General features: G+C 40.4%; 1 protein-coding gene across 1 annotated transcript; it reads right to left on the bottom strand.

Moving 5' to 3' along the window:
- Nucleotides 1-2,402: 2,402 nt before the first annotated feature.
- On the bottom strand, nucleotides 2,403-15,980 carry LOC137288244 (uncharacterized). Its single transcript, XM_067820701.1, has 2 exons — nucleotides 15,754-15,980; nucleotides 2,403-3,465 (listed from the first exon to the last, which is right to left on the bottom strand). The coding sequence occupies exons 1-2, from the start codon at nucleotides 15,978-15,980 to the stop codon at nucleotides 2,403-2,405; spliced, it is 1,290 nt and encodes a 429-aa protein (XP_067676802.1).
- Nucleotides 15,981-16,265: the final 285 nt, after the last annotated feature.

Raw genomic sequence — 16,265 nt, forward strand, 5'->3', positions numbered from 1 at the left:
CGTCAATCACCTTATGACAAGACTGGGTCCCTGTACACCAGGCTGATCTGTATATGACTAATGTGAAAATAATGGTCTTTAGTGTCATGTTCAAGATTACTGGATTTACGCAACAACGCAGATGTCGATGTCCATACGTCTGTAGGTGGTTGCGTCTGCTTGTGTTAGTCAGGGACTGATGCCGGTTTTCAAAAGCGACCGAATTTAGATATCTTGTCTCATTTCAGAATGGACACCCTACTAACATGAAAATTTCATGGATATTATCCCCCGCCCCGATTAATCTGACTTTCATGCTCACCCCTCCAGGCCATACCCTGTAGTTGCTGCTCAAAGGGACAAGCTGCATAATGAATTCAATGTAGCCTTCATGACACATTGGTATCGCGTCTACGCTTATACTATTCACTAGACTAAATCTAATTCTAACTCTATCTCTAAGCCGCTGAGAGATGGTGGTAAAAGTGAATATCGATTGTTCTACAGTCTATTATAATCTGTACCCCAGTAAGCACCAGTTGCCCTAACTCTCCGTGCGTTCCTCCATGTTTTCCCATGCACTGCTTCCGGGGGCTTCTAATTGTCCATTCACTGTCATCTGAGAATGTGCGTTCTAAGCTTTACAGCACTTTTTAAGTTCCACGTAAACTCCGAATAGGTATAAACAAGAAATATTATAATATAATAATATAATAAGAAAACAAACCCCAGTGGTACTTATCGAATATTGTAATCTGGTTTTCCAAATCGTGTAAGTATTTTTGTTTCTTCGGGCAATTCTCGGGCAAGAGCATTCTCTCCCAAACAACGTCAAAACTGGTTAAGTGATCCATTGTCATCATCGATGTTGTTGAATGTATGTAGATCCTATTTGCCATCTTTAACATCACTGACCTTTTACAACAAACCTCTTGTAATGAACACGTTTATTGCCTTCAGGAACACCGCCTTGAAGTACAATGTTGCTTTTACATTCAGACTAAACCTCAAAAAGGATTCAATGTAAAAAAATATATATTCAACTAACCAATCTTATCGAACTGATAACAATATGACCCCTGCGCATCGCATATCTGATACATTTACCAGCAACTACTTGTAGATATCTACCTATAACCTGATAGGGATAACATTAGCAAAATACATTACCTGGCAAGAGAAAGTATGCCCCAGCAACTTGGATTTGAACAAAACAAATCAAACGTCTTCACAGTTTTAAGCATTTTTAAAACAGTCGTCAAAACACCCCATGTCACAAATATGATACCCTGTGAAATATATCACAATCGAATAACCATTTCTTGTTCTTGTCATTTTAGCCACTATCGAATATAGGACAAACATTCACCTGCCAGTGGTTTACATGACATAGACTGTACGATCGTGCTATTGCGTCCATCCATTTAAACTGTTAAACAAATAAACTTCAATAAATATTCAAATATTCCGTCACTTGTTTCACGTTTAAACAAAACTGTGTTTCATTTTAAAAAGAAAGTTCTGTTTGTATTTCTGTGAATTGGATACTTTTAATCTAGTTTTGGTGCATTGATACTAGCGGTGGATTTGTCGGCGAATTATCTTAAAGAACACTTGCTGAAATTACAGCAAACTATGAGATACAAAGTGCTATGATTATAACACAGTCTTGTCTAATGGCTTGTGTGGAGGAACGTTCGTGTATTAGATGAATGTGCCGCAGGTTTCATAGAAGAGCAGTTTTACTTCCAACTATATTAATTGTTGCTTAACAAATATTCTAGCTGTGTGAATGCAGCCTGTAAATAATCGTTATTAAAAATGAACCAGAGAGTTCGGTCATATTGTGAGCAAGCAAGGTATGAAATGTTCAGCATTAAAGTCACCGAAAGAGCCCACATCTGCACGACTACTCGTATCAAACATATTACCTTGGGAAAACTAGTTTTTCTACCAGTTTTAGTACTCATGAAAGCTGGCGTACTCTTTGTTTCTCCTGTCAGTTTAACTGTTATACATATTTTCATACGGAGATATTGAAGGAATGAGAAAATCTTCAAGATGAACCGAACAAATCTAGTTGCCTGATTTATCTCTATTAGTTTCCATTTCCACAGCATCTTATAGCGGCAGACAACGTGAGAGACTAAAACTATCAACACCTAACTGCTTCTTTGACACAGCTCTGGACCCACTTTCAGTCATGTACTTTCTTATATCCGATCTTTTTAGTTGACACTAACGGCCAAGTGAGTGAGTATTCTGTTAGGCCACTATTAGCAATATCCTCCCATTTTGGCAATTAGCCTAACCCTCCACTCAAGAGTTCTAAAACTCATTGCTGCTTGATGTGATCTCGTCAGCTGTTGAAGTTACTAACCTACAGAAGAATAAATAGAAACGATCCAAAACAGTGTCATATGTTAGCTGGCATCCAATGACACTAACGTTGGGAAATCATCCAGTCTTTCTTTAAGACTTTCTCCCCGAATAAATGGCTCTCTTTCCTCACAGTTACGTCCCTTTCGTTGCTTGTCCTTCGTAAGGGACTTCGCTTGAGACAGAGTACGCCTCGATATAACGCGACCCCGTTTGGGTGATCCGTTGCTAGGTTTTGTTGAGTGTAGATAGTTCAGTTTGTTGTTTAACGTTGGCAATGCTTTGGAAGACATGGAACTGTTCTCCTGGTCACTCTGAGGGTCTGGAGACTGATCAATGCAGTCCCCAGAACTTGGCACAATATTTGGTAAAAATAGATGCAACTCAGTTCCTTGTACGCCATTTTGTTTGTAAGCCACTTTGATATTATCCGAAAACGTCCGCGGTGTCACATGATGTTTTCCCACTGGAGGATCAGACGCAAAACCTTTGAACTCTGACCTTTGGTCATGACTTGACCTGTAACCTTTATATGGTTTAACGGCGAAGTCATACAGGTCGAGCGACTGGTTAGACTGACTGTCTGTGTCGTCAAGGGTCGAACTGCCCTGGACACTGGTCCCGTCTGTGTCTGAGGAGGCAGTAGACGTGACCACTGATCGGGTGACAGTTTCCAGCAAGCGGTTTAACTTATCCGAGGCTTGAATCAAACATTTGAATGTCGGCGAATGGCTTCGAGGGTGGTAGCCATATTTGGAAGGAACGATAACTCTGTCACTCCTTCTGTACATTCTCCGTCGAGGCGAAGTCAACATTCCATTGGAAGACGCATAATCGTAATATTCAGTCTTGCTTCTCACAAACGTACCCTGTCTAGAGTTTAAGGCAGAGGAGTTATCTTTCCTGAGCACAAGTGACGTCACACATAACCGTTGAGAGCTTCCGGTTCCACTAGACCGAGAGTCATTGCTCTGAACACTGACAGTATCTGGGTCATGTGACTTTGTCGAAAGGGTGCCAAACGGAACTGAAGATGGCGCTGTTTTCGGGGGAACGGAAGTACTCCTGTAAGAGTCTCTCACTTTTCCTAGTCTCCTGTCGCAAGCTCTGAAACACGGAATATAATTCTTGAAAGTTTCTCATGCTAAATCTAAAGATTATACTTGCAGGAAATAGACATGGATACAGCCAACAGTGGCTATATTTTCACACTGCAGTACTTTTAAGTTGTGTCTGTTTGTGGAATCAACACTATTCCACCTTGGCGGTCTGTAAATAATCGTGTCTGGGCCAGACAATCCTTTGATCAAAGGCATGAGTTCGACTTACGCTAGTGGGATACGTTGACATATGTCAACCAAACAGCAAACCTAATCACCTGATCCTATGACTCGCCTCTGTCGACACGTATGGGTCGCTGAGGACCAATTCTTACTCGGGTCTTCATGTGTTACTCTTATAAATAACAAGTCCATCGTACATATTCTGGGTAATATGGCACTTAAGCGGGGAGCTGACATCCAGAACTTTATGACATGAAAGAAGTACCTAAACACATTCATTCAATACCAGTTATGCATACTTCTACTAACGTAACAACGTTAACATTGGCAACTTTTGACTTGAAGAAACCTGGTATTATACGTAGAGGACATATCTTTTTGGAATTAACAGTACTATGTCCTTATGCATACATTTCACAGTCACTTTCACTATTACTTATTGTCATCGCAAGAGGCACGGTAGCGCTTTAAATCTAGCGCGTAAGTTATTTGTGTGAGGTAGTGTAGTCGACTAACTGTTCCGTTGTTGAACGCAGGTCTGAAATGAATTAGTATGCATATAAACTGTAAGGTCGAGTTGATCTGTCCGACTGTACAGGCGAGCTGTTGTATGTGTTGTATAGTGTGTTGTACGTTATATTGCATGTAACATTTGAAGTTACTCACTGACTAACTATCAAAACATGCTCATGCATTGTGTCTATGTGTGTAACGCCCTGCCACACAACATTATATAGCATGTGACATGCAGTGCGTTTCACCAACGCCGCTTTGTGTGTTACCTGGAACTGTATATTGAAATGCTACAAAATATGTCCACTTGTGTCTGACAGGCCGCTGTTGATAAGAACTACCTCCTATATGAGTCAATTTCCGAACCTTATATGTACCCGATCTAATGTTTTTGAGAGCGGGTTGTAATTTTCACACTTGTTGCAAAATTTGAGTATCTAATTAATGGGTTTACTTTTTGGAGGCTTTAGCTAATATATATATAGTTTGTTTTTCGGGTATTCGTCTCACGTTCGGTCAGTGGTAATATTAATTGGGTTCAGAGCATTTACCACCTGCCTAGATCGAAATGGGTGGGCTCATATTCAAAATACTATATTGTTAGATTCTCTTGTTTATCTGTTAAGAAATCAATTTAAAAGTGTTTAGGGTCGACGATAAATAAGTGAATGAATGAATGAATTTCACAGAATATTGGGGCCACAGACGGCTTTTATCAAACGTGCTGAAACTGCCGATTTAAGTTTTGAATACGTTACAATCACTATGACACTGCGTTATAGTATGTGTTCTTTGACCTTTAACCTTTAACCAACGTTATGTCAAGGTCAAACACTTCTGCATTAATCGGAAATGTACGATGTCAGAAGTTGTTAGGTATTTTGGTGCAATACATGCTCTGAGTGGATACTTTTGTCCAAAAATATATATGCTGAGATAATCACTTATTTGAGGAGTTGTTCTGAACATTAGTTAACTTTAGTTAGAGACGAGTGTTCGCGTCTGTCTTCCCAACAACGAAATAACATGCCTTTTGGAACAAATCCGACAATGGATAATCTGTCTGGAGAACTAGTTCTCGTTCTAGTAAAGAGAGTAGTCATGGCTTAATTTCAGTCTAAAGTTCTACCTACCGTAAAATATAAGATCCACCTTAATCCCACTCTGCATAAATACTGGCACTCTGCAACTTCAAAGTATGGACTTCGAGAGTTAATCTAACCTCGATTAACGTTTTTACAAGGATCGGTTCAATAAGCAATGTTGTAACTTAGATATTATCTCTGCAGAAACGGCAGAAGTTTAATCTGGGAGTCCAAACCCACGTGCAGTAATCCCACTTACCTGCGTTCAATATGAGATAAACGTTACTTTGTAATTGACAAGCCAGCTGTCAACTTGTCACATTAATTGACAAGATGTTCGTGTCGATATCGACCAGCGTTGCAAGGCTATAAACGTGGTGTGTTAGCCGTGATTTAACCGTTATCTGTGTGGCTGTGAGGGGAAGATATTGATTACGTTTCAGTGTTACCCGTCTACCATGTTCTCTAATTTGTACGTATATTTGTTTAGCTTAATACACTTTCTTTTGACACGAAAAATGCCGAAAGGAAAGTCGTCACATTGCTGAAATACAATAGCATAAAAATACAATAAAGTGACACTTTGCTAAATCGAAGTCGAAAATTGACGTTGTTTTCCGTTGTTCGAGAAAAGTGGTGTATCGACATATATTGAACTGACAATTGTTATTCTTGCAGGAGAAAATATTACAGCTGATCTCCAGTTTCAGAAGATTGTGTGCAGTGAAGTAATGTTCAAGTTTCTTACAGGAATTACATAGAATTCAAAATAATTTATAACGTCATAAACGAATATAGAATTAGTATTCTCTTGCACCTGCATTTTCCTTTTTTTTGTTTATAATTTAGCTTTTCCATCATCTGGTTAGAATGAGTCTTTTAATCAACACTTGTGCCAGGTTTTGAAATGAGTGGATAGGGTTGCATTTATTTACATAAATAAGTCTATTTTTATTCCAAAATTACTAGTGAACCCTGTCTTGGTTACGAACAATGTGCAGATCTAGGTATACTTAAATGAGTGAGTGAGTGAGTGAGTGTGTGTGTGTTTAGCTACGTGGCGGCGCTCTGTACATAATAGAGTCTGGACCAAAACAATATAAACATAAGCATTGTCCTACGCAATTGTGATATGATGATGAGACTACCAAATCAGCGAGCCTGACCACCCGATCCCGTTATTCACCTGTTACGACAACATGGGTTACAGAAAGTCACTCCTATCCCGGATCGGCACGGGTCTTGTGTCGGAAGGACCGACCGAGATGAGTACTGTTTTATAGTATAACACGAGAACGCAGAGCCTTGTATATGCTACAAGATTCGAATTTATCTCATCTACGAAGTAAAAGAACACTCACTCACCTGACACTCAGACGGGCAATTTATAGTTATTGGGAGATTCCGATCTGAATCCAATGTTTTGATCACGAACCTCAGTTATGAATGACCATGCACATCATGCGAAACCTGCATTGCTCTTGGGTTTCCATCCATGCCGAGATGACAACACGAACAGACACATAAATCGCTTACAAAATATCCAACGCCTCAAAAACAAAACTGAACTAATAACGAAACTCCGTAACTCCTGACAGCGCCTTAAGGAAATGAAACTAGCGATGATATAAACAGGAACACATGATATCTGACACACGGGTGACGAGAAGCTCCAAGGGGAGATCAGCCCAATGCTGAGAGCGTTACATACGGATCTAAGATTATATTTAGCTAAAGTTCATTTCACAAACTCAGTGCTAAACCTACCACTTAGTGTGGCTTCGCTGGTCGGTGTGGATTCCGTTGGAAGGTTGGACGAAAGACTGACCAAATATTGACCGTTAGGATTAGGAATACCTACCTAATGTCTACCAAGCTGGGGATAATTTGGTTGACTTACCTAGAGGTGGTGAATGTTTGTTGTAGGATTTAGCGGGGTGTCCCCTGGAGGGTTGTTTATGTACTGTATACTCGTTGTTTACTTGTCTAGTGGTCAAACTTCGAAGTAAATGCGATTTTGCATGTCGAGAGACAGAGACAGGGAGAGAGATAGAAAGATCGAAAGTGTGTGAGCGAGGAATGGATTGAGAAAGTGAGAGAGGAGGACTGAAAGAGGGAAAGAGACAGAGTGAAACAGGCTGAAAGACAGATGGGAGAGAGTGAAAGAGAGAGAAAGTGTGAGACGTAGAATGGATTAGTGAGAGAGAGAAAGGGTGTGAGAGACTGAAAGCGAAAGGGCGAGACAGAAGGCAAGATAAACGAGACGAACAAAGAGAGAACTTTGTATGTGTGTGTGTGTGTGTGTGTGTGTGTGTGTGTGTGTGTGTGTGTGTGTGTGTGTGTATGTGTGTGTGTGGAAAGGTGGTGAAAAGGATGGAGAGACTTAAAAGGTATCGAACGTGGTTCTATAGAGATTGAGACCGAGATACGGAGAGAAAATACTCTTCATACACGAAAAAGGAACACAACAAACATTCTCACAACTACTGACCATGAAACAGTTCATGTTTCACGTGCCAACATCTCTCATATAAACAATTATAAACAATGAATACACATAAATCATATCTACCTGTCATCACATACCCGATTCCAAGTCTCCCGCACCAGCTCCGCGCGCCTCTTCTAACACACTCTATATACCCATAGTGAAAACACTGGCCTATTCAACTAATAGACCCTAACGCTAAATACCTCCTAACCGCCCAACAACAGAATGAAAGGATTCAGTCCTCGTGGTTCCATTCAAGCAAAACTACCACTAACTTGTATTTGTTCGTCGTTCAGAAACTTTGTACGCTATATTACCTACCTGGCACCGACCTCTCGGTGTGCACCTCTTGTCACGTACAAAAGAAGTGTCGACTGTACTGGGGTCATCTGTTATTGTCATTGAGTGACTGAGGTCATCTCACCACGATTAGGAATAAAACTCCTGTGATGGAAGATCAGGATTAGTGTGGTCACTAATCTTGACCACCCACTTTTATTCACATACCGAATATAGAAGAGAAGGAGTTTATTATCTGGGAAGAATTGACATACTAGCGGGGCAGTCAATCGTTAGATATGCTTGTTGGAGCGTCGTTGTATGACTGACAAAGCCGAACCGAAGTTAAATCTGAAAATCGCTCATTTGATGAAGTATATATGTCAGAAAAATACTTTTGTAAACGAGACAATATCTCTTGTAACGCTGGTGGCACAAATGCCGAGACTGACAGTCGGGTTTTCGTCATTTCGGATTTAGGGTTGATAAAATAATCTAAACAGCATTATAAGCCGTTTTGGCTATATTCTCGCATATATATGAGCTACGCCGTATTAGGTGTAGAAATATTATGCATTTACAACGACGCGTAAAATGATTTTTTCTGATAGTCATTAAATACAATGATGGCATGACCTAGAGAGAATACTCACATACGGTAGATGGGCTCTTACTTACATGAAATACATGTAATAACATATCACTTAATGTGTTAAACCAAGAAACAATAAATATATGTTAAGCGATGCAGAGAAAGAACTCCCTCAACTGGATATGTCGTTAACGGGAAAGCTACGGTAATTCAAAGCCGAAAACAGGAACCTTCATCCTACTCTATTGTTTGTAAAGTTCATAATAATTTGTAAAATCCATTCACATACCCAATTACGTAATTTGGACAACATCCTGGTAAATCCCAGCTTTGTTTATACAATATATCCTCCGTCGTTCTTTCCCTCACGAACGAAATAAAAGTACACAGTTTCATTAATAATTCATACTCATACGCATATCACATTTTTCAATTTGTGGTGCATATCTGTTACCCTCACAGCTCTACCGCCCCACGCCGGTGGTCTATACTTTGGGCAGACTCGCGGCCATCCTTGTTGGGTGTGACAGTACACCAGTGACACCACTTTATCGCCTCTATCTTCCGTGGCTTCACAAGACAAGCTGTGGGTCACTCTATATAACACGGGTAGTCAGCCCTCCTATGCACTGTCACACTACTAACGAAAAACGTTGTTTATTTTTTTACTGATCTCAGGTTAATGTCTTTTACATTCGAACTTCTTAAAGGTGGGTAGTGGCAGAGTCGCGAATATCAGTATTGACATATACATGTTATGGGCTATATGGGTTAAACATATTTGAATTGAAAGGACCACGAACGAGACCACATACAGATTAACTTTAACAAGTCACTGAAGCAAAGGTAAAATCCATCGAACCGGTAGAAATTATGTCAAATACTTAAGTCTGTAAAACATTGGTCGAATCGGACAAAGCAGTGGAGCATACATAAAATCTAACAAGTCAGTGGAGAATAGGCCCGAAAGAGCAACCTAATGGAGCATTGATCAAGACATCACGTAAGAGCCTGCGTGAAGACTATAGCGCCGGTGGAACCTGCGTTAAGCATATCAAGCCAGCAGAGCCTAAGGCAGACTGGCGCTTAGATCCTGAATATAACTAATTTTGTCGGTAACCTGTTTAATTTGAAAAGAAGCTCCAGTGAGACGGGTGATTGAGAACCTGAACCAGAGGAAATCTAGACTTGCTTCATTGAGGGCTTTAACATTGGAGGATGGGCTAGGCAGTAGGGGAAATAATGCTTCCTTGAGGGCTTTAGCATTGGAGGATGGGCTAGGTTGTAGGGGAAATAATGCTTCCTTGAGGGCTTTAGCATTGGAGGATGGGCTAGGCTGTAGGGGAAATAATGCTTCCTTGAGGGCTTTAGCATTGGAGGATGGGCTAGGCTGTAGGAGAAATGATGTGGTTCAGAAATTCTGAGACAGACAAAGGCTAATTCATTTAGGTGGGGGTTGAGGCTACGTCTTTCAAGCTAGTGGATTCTAAATCAAGTCTACCAACCAGATCATAGTTCATAACTATTCAGCTGGTGGACCGTTATAAAATACGCCAGATTAGCGGAGACAAGGTCATGTATATCAAGTTAGTGGACCCTAGATCAAGCCATCCAAGTTTGTGGAACCCAGATCAAGTCACCCAAGTTGGTGGATCCAAGATCAAGTCAACCAAGCTTGTCGGGCCAAAATTAAGTTAACCAAGTCAGTGGATCCAGGAACAAGTCAACTAAGTTAGTGGAGCCAAGATCAAGTCAAACATGTCAGTGGATCCAGGAACAAGTCAACCAAGTTTGTGGAGTCAAATCACATCTTGAAGAGGGTTCGCTGATGGTTCGTCTATATTCTACTTTAGACAAACCAAAACCAAAAGGCCTGTGTTATATCAAGTCAGACAAGGCGTGAGGAGCAACAACAGGACCATTCTACAGACTAGCAGTACAATTAATACCTCCCCTTACTTTACGTTACACATGCAAATAGGTACTTGAAGGGAACTCAAATACAATGTTGACATGAAGCAGTTATAAAAGATCATAGAATTTGGCGACCAATGCTATTTTGTTGAAAACATGGACAAGGATATGAGTTCATAAAGGACTATTTAATATGGAATATCTGGCGTCTCTGCATGTGCTGAACATACATTACAGACATTACGATCATGCCGAACAGCGATGGGTGATATATAATTATGTAAAATATATGCCTCAGCTACAAGCCTGTACAGTCCAGTTATATGCCCTCGACACAAGAAAGATAAAACGGTATCCAATAGAACACAATCACCACATTTATATTTCTACTAAACCTACCAACCTGGGGCTGGAAGCAACCTTTACTAAGGTTACCCTTACTCCGAATCTTCAGCATTGCACTAAGGTTACCTTAATGACTTACGATCACTTTAGTTCTTTGTGAAAGGAGTTCGTGGTTAGGGCCATTGTTTGTGACCAGCAAACATGGTCAAGATATAATGTAACATATCCATCCTCGACAGATACCATGACACAAGGATATTACACAAAGGTATCATATCCTTCTGCGCCCTGCTTCGCAAAGCGATCGTAATATTACGAGTTGTTTTAACTCATGTAGTTTAACAATTACATACAACAGGCATAGATTTAAGATCGGTTTGTGACACGTAACCCTTTCAGTCAATCAGAAGACGACGTTAATGCCTGAGGTAAGATAAATACCTATGTACAGTATCACAGAAGGTATATTCAGGGAAATATACAACATACATATCTCCACATGACGTCTTTCATTCGCTGGAAATGAACCGTGTAATGTACGTCTGGTTTCAGAGCACTAACTCTTTGTCTTCAAGTTTGAGTCGAATGTCTTGGAATGATTAAGACACCCCTCACGGCGCTTCAGGACGCCTGGTTTCAAACGCAGAACGAAACGCATATCGTATATCGGTATGCTAAACGTTGCTTAATGGGCGTGTTAAGTGCACATTGTTGATACGAGTATATTTGTAAAGGTTGATGTTTATCTGCAATGTCCTATCTGGATGACCATCTCTTCACATCTGCTATTTTACGGTACTGCCACGGTTCGCGAGTGGGCCGTGTTCTATATATACCATTGCCACTGAATGTGTCGGGTGTGTAATTACTCAGATCGGTAGGTGTGCTTTGATAATACTATTCTATCACTATCCGTGAACATGAAATTGTTAACTTTACTTTGAAAACGGTCCATGAAAGAATCAAAGAAGACGCCGTTAGAAACCCCACGTCACCGCTCTTTGATATACAATCAAAGACGCTTGTGTCGAGCTTACTGTTGTCTCGAAGTAAAAGCTTGGGCCCTCTGTATTCTTTCTTTGGTGAGCATTTTGCGATATGTCGAACCTCAGGTAACTTGAAGTATTTACGTAATATGTACGTAACTTCGACACAAAGGAGTTTGGCTGTCCACGCAGATGCCATTCGACAACAAGACAATACGAGATGGCAATCGTAAGAATTGAATTGAAGAAAATCATTGATTACATTAATATATTGAACTTTTCGTGAAAAGGGTAAACAGGTCCTTCTCTCTCGAGAACGCCCGCCACTGACCCAGTTCTCATGGAATACTGATTCTGATTAAGGAGGCATTAAAGTCATGAAAAAGCATATTGTGTTATGGTGTATCATCATGCGTCATGATGACTAACCGATGTCTTGGACTACCATAGCAGTTCTAGAAAACCTAAAACATCCTTCTCGTTCTTGTCGTACAGTTTTGTACATTTTTGCAATTATGTACAGAGATCCAGGCATCACACTGTTTGTCGTATAACGCCGCAATCAGCAATATTCCAGCTGTATGACGGCGGTCTGTAAATAATCAGCTCTGGCACCAGACAATCCAGTGATCATCATGAGCATAGATCCACGCAACTGGGATACGATGCCATGTGTCAACCAACTCAGCAAGCCTGACCACTCGATGCCATGTGTCAACCAACTCAGCGAGCCTGACCACATGATGCCATGTGTCAACCAACTCAGCGAGCCTGACCACACGATGCCATGTGTCAACCAACTCGATGCCCCACACGATGCCGTTGGTTTGTTAGACCAATTCTAACCTGGACCGTCTTCAGTATTCACCTGAAATATAATTGCCTTATTGAGGTTTGAACATCTGAAACAGAAGGACCGCCTTTACAGACGTTAGTAGTGAAATATATACTGAGTGAACGCTTTCACAACGTCAGGAAATGTTGGTTTGTACTTAGTGTAAAGCAGACCTACGCTCGCCGACACTGCAGTTTACACGAACAAAGGAACTGTAGGTGCCCATCAAAGGCAAATTAGTTTCAAGATTTGAAATAATTATATCTTGACATCATCATCAAAGCATACGCAACTCAGACAGCTCCCTTATATAAATCATATCATTTGAAAGCCATGTTAAATCAAAGAGTCGCGAAATACAAGACAAATGTATGCCTTCGAAAGGGACACAGTCTGTATCGCTAAGAGAGAAAAGATTTCCCGTTATAAATAGGTTCTGGTTTGTTTCATGTATTTTGTAAAGATTTGCGAGAGATTTGCCAGATTATCGATGTAAAACTCCATTAGCCAGCTCGCTGTGAGATATGGGACAATCAGTTCCCATGGTTGGAGTCCGAGGTCAGAATGTGCCGACTAGGTGGTAGGTAAGGCTTTGTTTCTACACAATGCTTATTGAGCTGGTACAGCTATTTCCTATTACCAAGGACAGGGAGGAAATATTTAATAACGCACCTGGTCTGACCTTATGAATCAGTGACGTAGAATTTATGCCGCGTGTAAATTGATATCGGTATGAGTTTGATTTAAAGTTTTACGCTGAGTTGCGAATAGACGAAAACATGGTTTCTCAACAAAAATTCATACGTTATTGGCGTACACATGATATCACATCTTTGTTATATACTAGGTGGTGGAAGTTGAGTGGTTGGGGTATGGAGGTGTCCTCAGTAACGCTGATCGGTGGGCTGGTTGTAGTCTGTCGTACAGACCCTGGAGTATAAATACCCAAGAAAGCCCACGCAAGTCTAGAAAATGTGGCAAGTCTAGATTTCCATAGTTTCAGGAAAATGAAGAAAGTCTCAGGGCTCCATTTCATTATATTATTTTTTTCACTACGAACGTTTTTTAATAAAATATGTTCATTTCAGAGACTAGCTGTTAGTCTAGGCTGGTTGGTTTGTTGTTTAACGCCGCCATCAGCAATATGTCACCTATATGGCCTCGGTCTGTAAATATTCGAGTCGGAACTAGACAACCTAAGGATCAACAACATGAGCATTAACCTACGCGACTGGGATACGATGGCACGTTTCAACCAGCCTCCCGATCCTGTTAGTCACCTCTTACGACAAGCATGTCTTACTAAAGACGAATTCTAACACAGATAGGCACAGGCGAAACAGTACCGCCCTTCAGTGATTTCGGGTCTGGATGTAAATAAAATGTTGTACAGGTTGTGGTGGACTGTACAAATGTTACGTCCTCGGTGGTATTTCGGATTCTCCTTTAACCTTGTTGTATGACGGTGGGACTAGTTGCTCCTGCTTTCAATTATGCATGGGTTTGCTTAGTCCAAACCCAATCATATACAGGTCACCTCTTACGACAAGCATGGTTTACTGAAGACCAATTCTAACCCGTATATTCACTATTACGATTTGACGTCACTTAGCCCTACTATAAAGCTATTCATAATTATTCGTTTACAAATGCGACTTGGGTGTCAAGAGCTTGCAATATAGATATATACACAGTAACAAGTTGACAATTATAACAACAATTTTGTTACTCCCAGTGCTATCGTTTGATGATTTGTCGGTGACAAAGACGTCATGTTGTTTGATGAGGACATCACCGTAAGACTGTCAGTTGATTGTCAGTTAATTACGTGTTACGACTGCAGTACAAAGTCAGCCCTTTGTGTTCAGACACAACCGTCCATAACAATCTATAGCTAAACTGTAGAAACCTTTACTTTGTTGTAAAAACAGCGTTATCTATTTGACGGTATATTAACTAGAAGAGAGTCAAACAAACATCAATAAGAACACACGAAGCAGTCGTCTTGTATGTGCTAAAATCATTTGCAAACCAAAAGACATGATTTTTTATTCTGCGTTTTAAAATACTCGTAATTTATTCTTGCACGGAGACCCCAACTAGTCTAATGTGATCTCTGTTTTGTAAGGAATACCTGGAAAAAATCTCCAACAATACCGAAGGTACTTGAATTGCCAATTGGTGTGGCGAGAACCCATCACGCGGTAATCAAAGGGGATAAAGTTACCATAAGTCTCTATAGGTACACGCTGTCTACAACCAGCTATGCTTTTAGCCTGGGGTCTTTGTAATGAATGTGTAGGTATACCTGCATGCTACTGTTGAGGGTATTGACAACAGGCGGAAGAACCGTGGTATACAAGGGGGTCGTGTTCGGAGCTGTCGATAATATCGATATATTGATATATTTTTTTACATTTTGTAAACACACAAATTTGGTCAAATTTTAAATTATTTGGAGTCTATGAATATCGAATAATTTTTCACACGAACACCTTCAGATTATTTTCTTGACTTGAATCTGTATTGGCGTATGTAGATTCTCACACGAATGTGACACGCTAAGTCATATTTGAATAAAGGATATTATAATATTACTCGAAAAGAAAAAGAACCATAACACAGCTCGAAAATATACAATGAACGCGTTGTTTGTTGTTAAAATATAAGTTTTTTTTAATTTTAGAAAACACTATCCTCCAGTGTGAACAATAGACTGTGACAACATTTCTTGCGGCCTCATTGCTAAATTTGAATTTAAATAAAGGTGTATGGATCACCTCAGCAAGTGTGTCAGCATTTTGTGACTATTACTTTGAGAGGGACCAATCTTCCACGTCGATTGTATGGACATTTTTAACTTGCTTGTCTTGAACCTTTTTAAACATTCCTGACAACATAGGGTTATATTCATATGGAATTTACATATCTAAACAATGAGATGAGATTGTTATACACTACAAGCATGCATTGCACGACCGTTCAGATGATTATTCCATTATTCTGGCCAAAGTAGAATCAGGAGGTATATCAATTCAGAAATGATCTATACGAAACGTAGACATTATATACCTTGAACGCCCAGTCTGTCTGAAGAATAATTGCGTATCCTGCCGAGTGGGTCCGAGGTTTGGACACCTATGTCCAGCTGATGTCCGTCTGTCCGTGTTTCCGTTTGCCTTCGCCCTTGTCACGTCCAGGCGGAAATCTGGCCTAGGGGTGGCAGCGTTGAGTATCCCCCGAACCCCGAACCCCCTTCTCCATACAGGTGAAGGAGGCATGACACACACTGGTGGCATCAGAAGAGGCAACAAATCATCCTCAAAGACTCCAAGGAATCTCCAGATCTCTCCTCACGACCCATCAAGAGTCTCGGAAAACTATATACCTACAACAGACTCTAAATCATCGGAGTCTTGAAATAACTTCACTATCGACTATAAAGTACTGAGGTGTATTTTCAATAGTTGAAGGAGGTATAGGTTCACGTGGATTGGTTCTTAAGCATAATCAATCACTTTGGGAGTCGTCTTTCTTTGTAAGTGCAACGCACACAACCGAGAGACCAATACCGGCAGGGTCAA

This window comes from Haliotis asinina, chromosome 6 (assembly GCF_037392515.1).
Source record: "Haliotis asinina isolate JCU_RB_2024 chromosome 6, JCU_Hal_asi_v2, whole genome shotgun sequence".
Classification (NCBI taxonomy): domain Eukaryota; kingdom Metazoa; phylum Mollusca; class Gastropoda; order Lepetellida; family Haliotidae; genus Haliotis; species Haliotis asinina.

Excerpts from the sequence above, each read along its gene's own strand:
- LOC137288244 (XM_067820701.1), bottom strand. The coding sequence starts at position 15,980 with ATGCCACCAGTGTGTGTCATGCCTCCTTCACCTGTATGGAGAAGGGGG. Across the intron at positions 3,466-15,753 it reads AGACAGACTGGGCGTTCAAG|AGCTTGCGACAGGAGACTAG; the intron begins GTATATAATGTC and ends TCCGTGTTTCAG.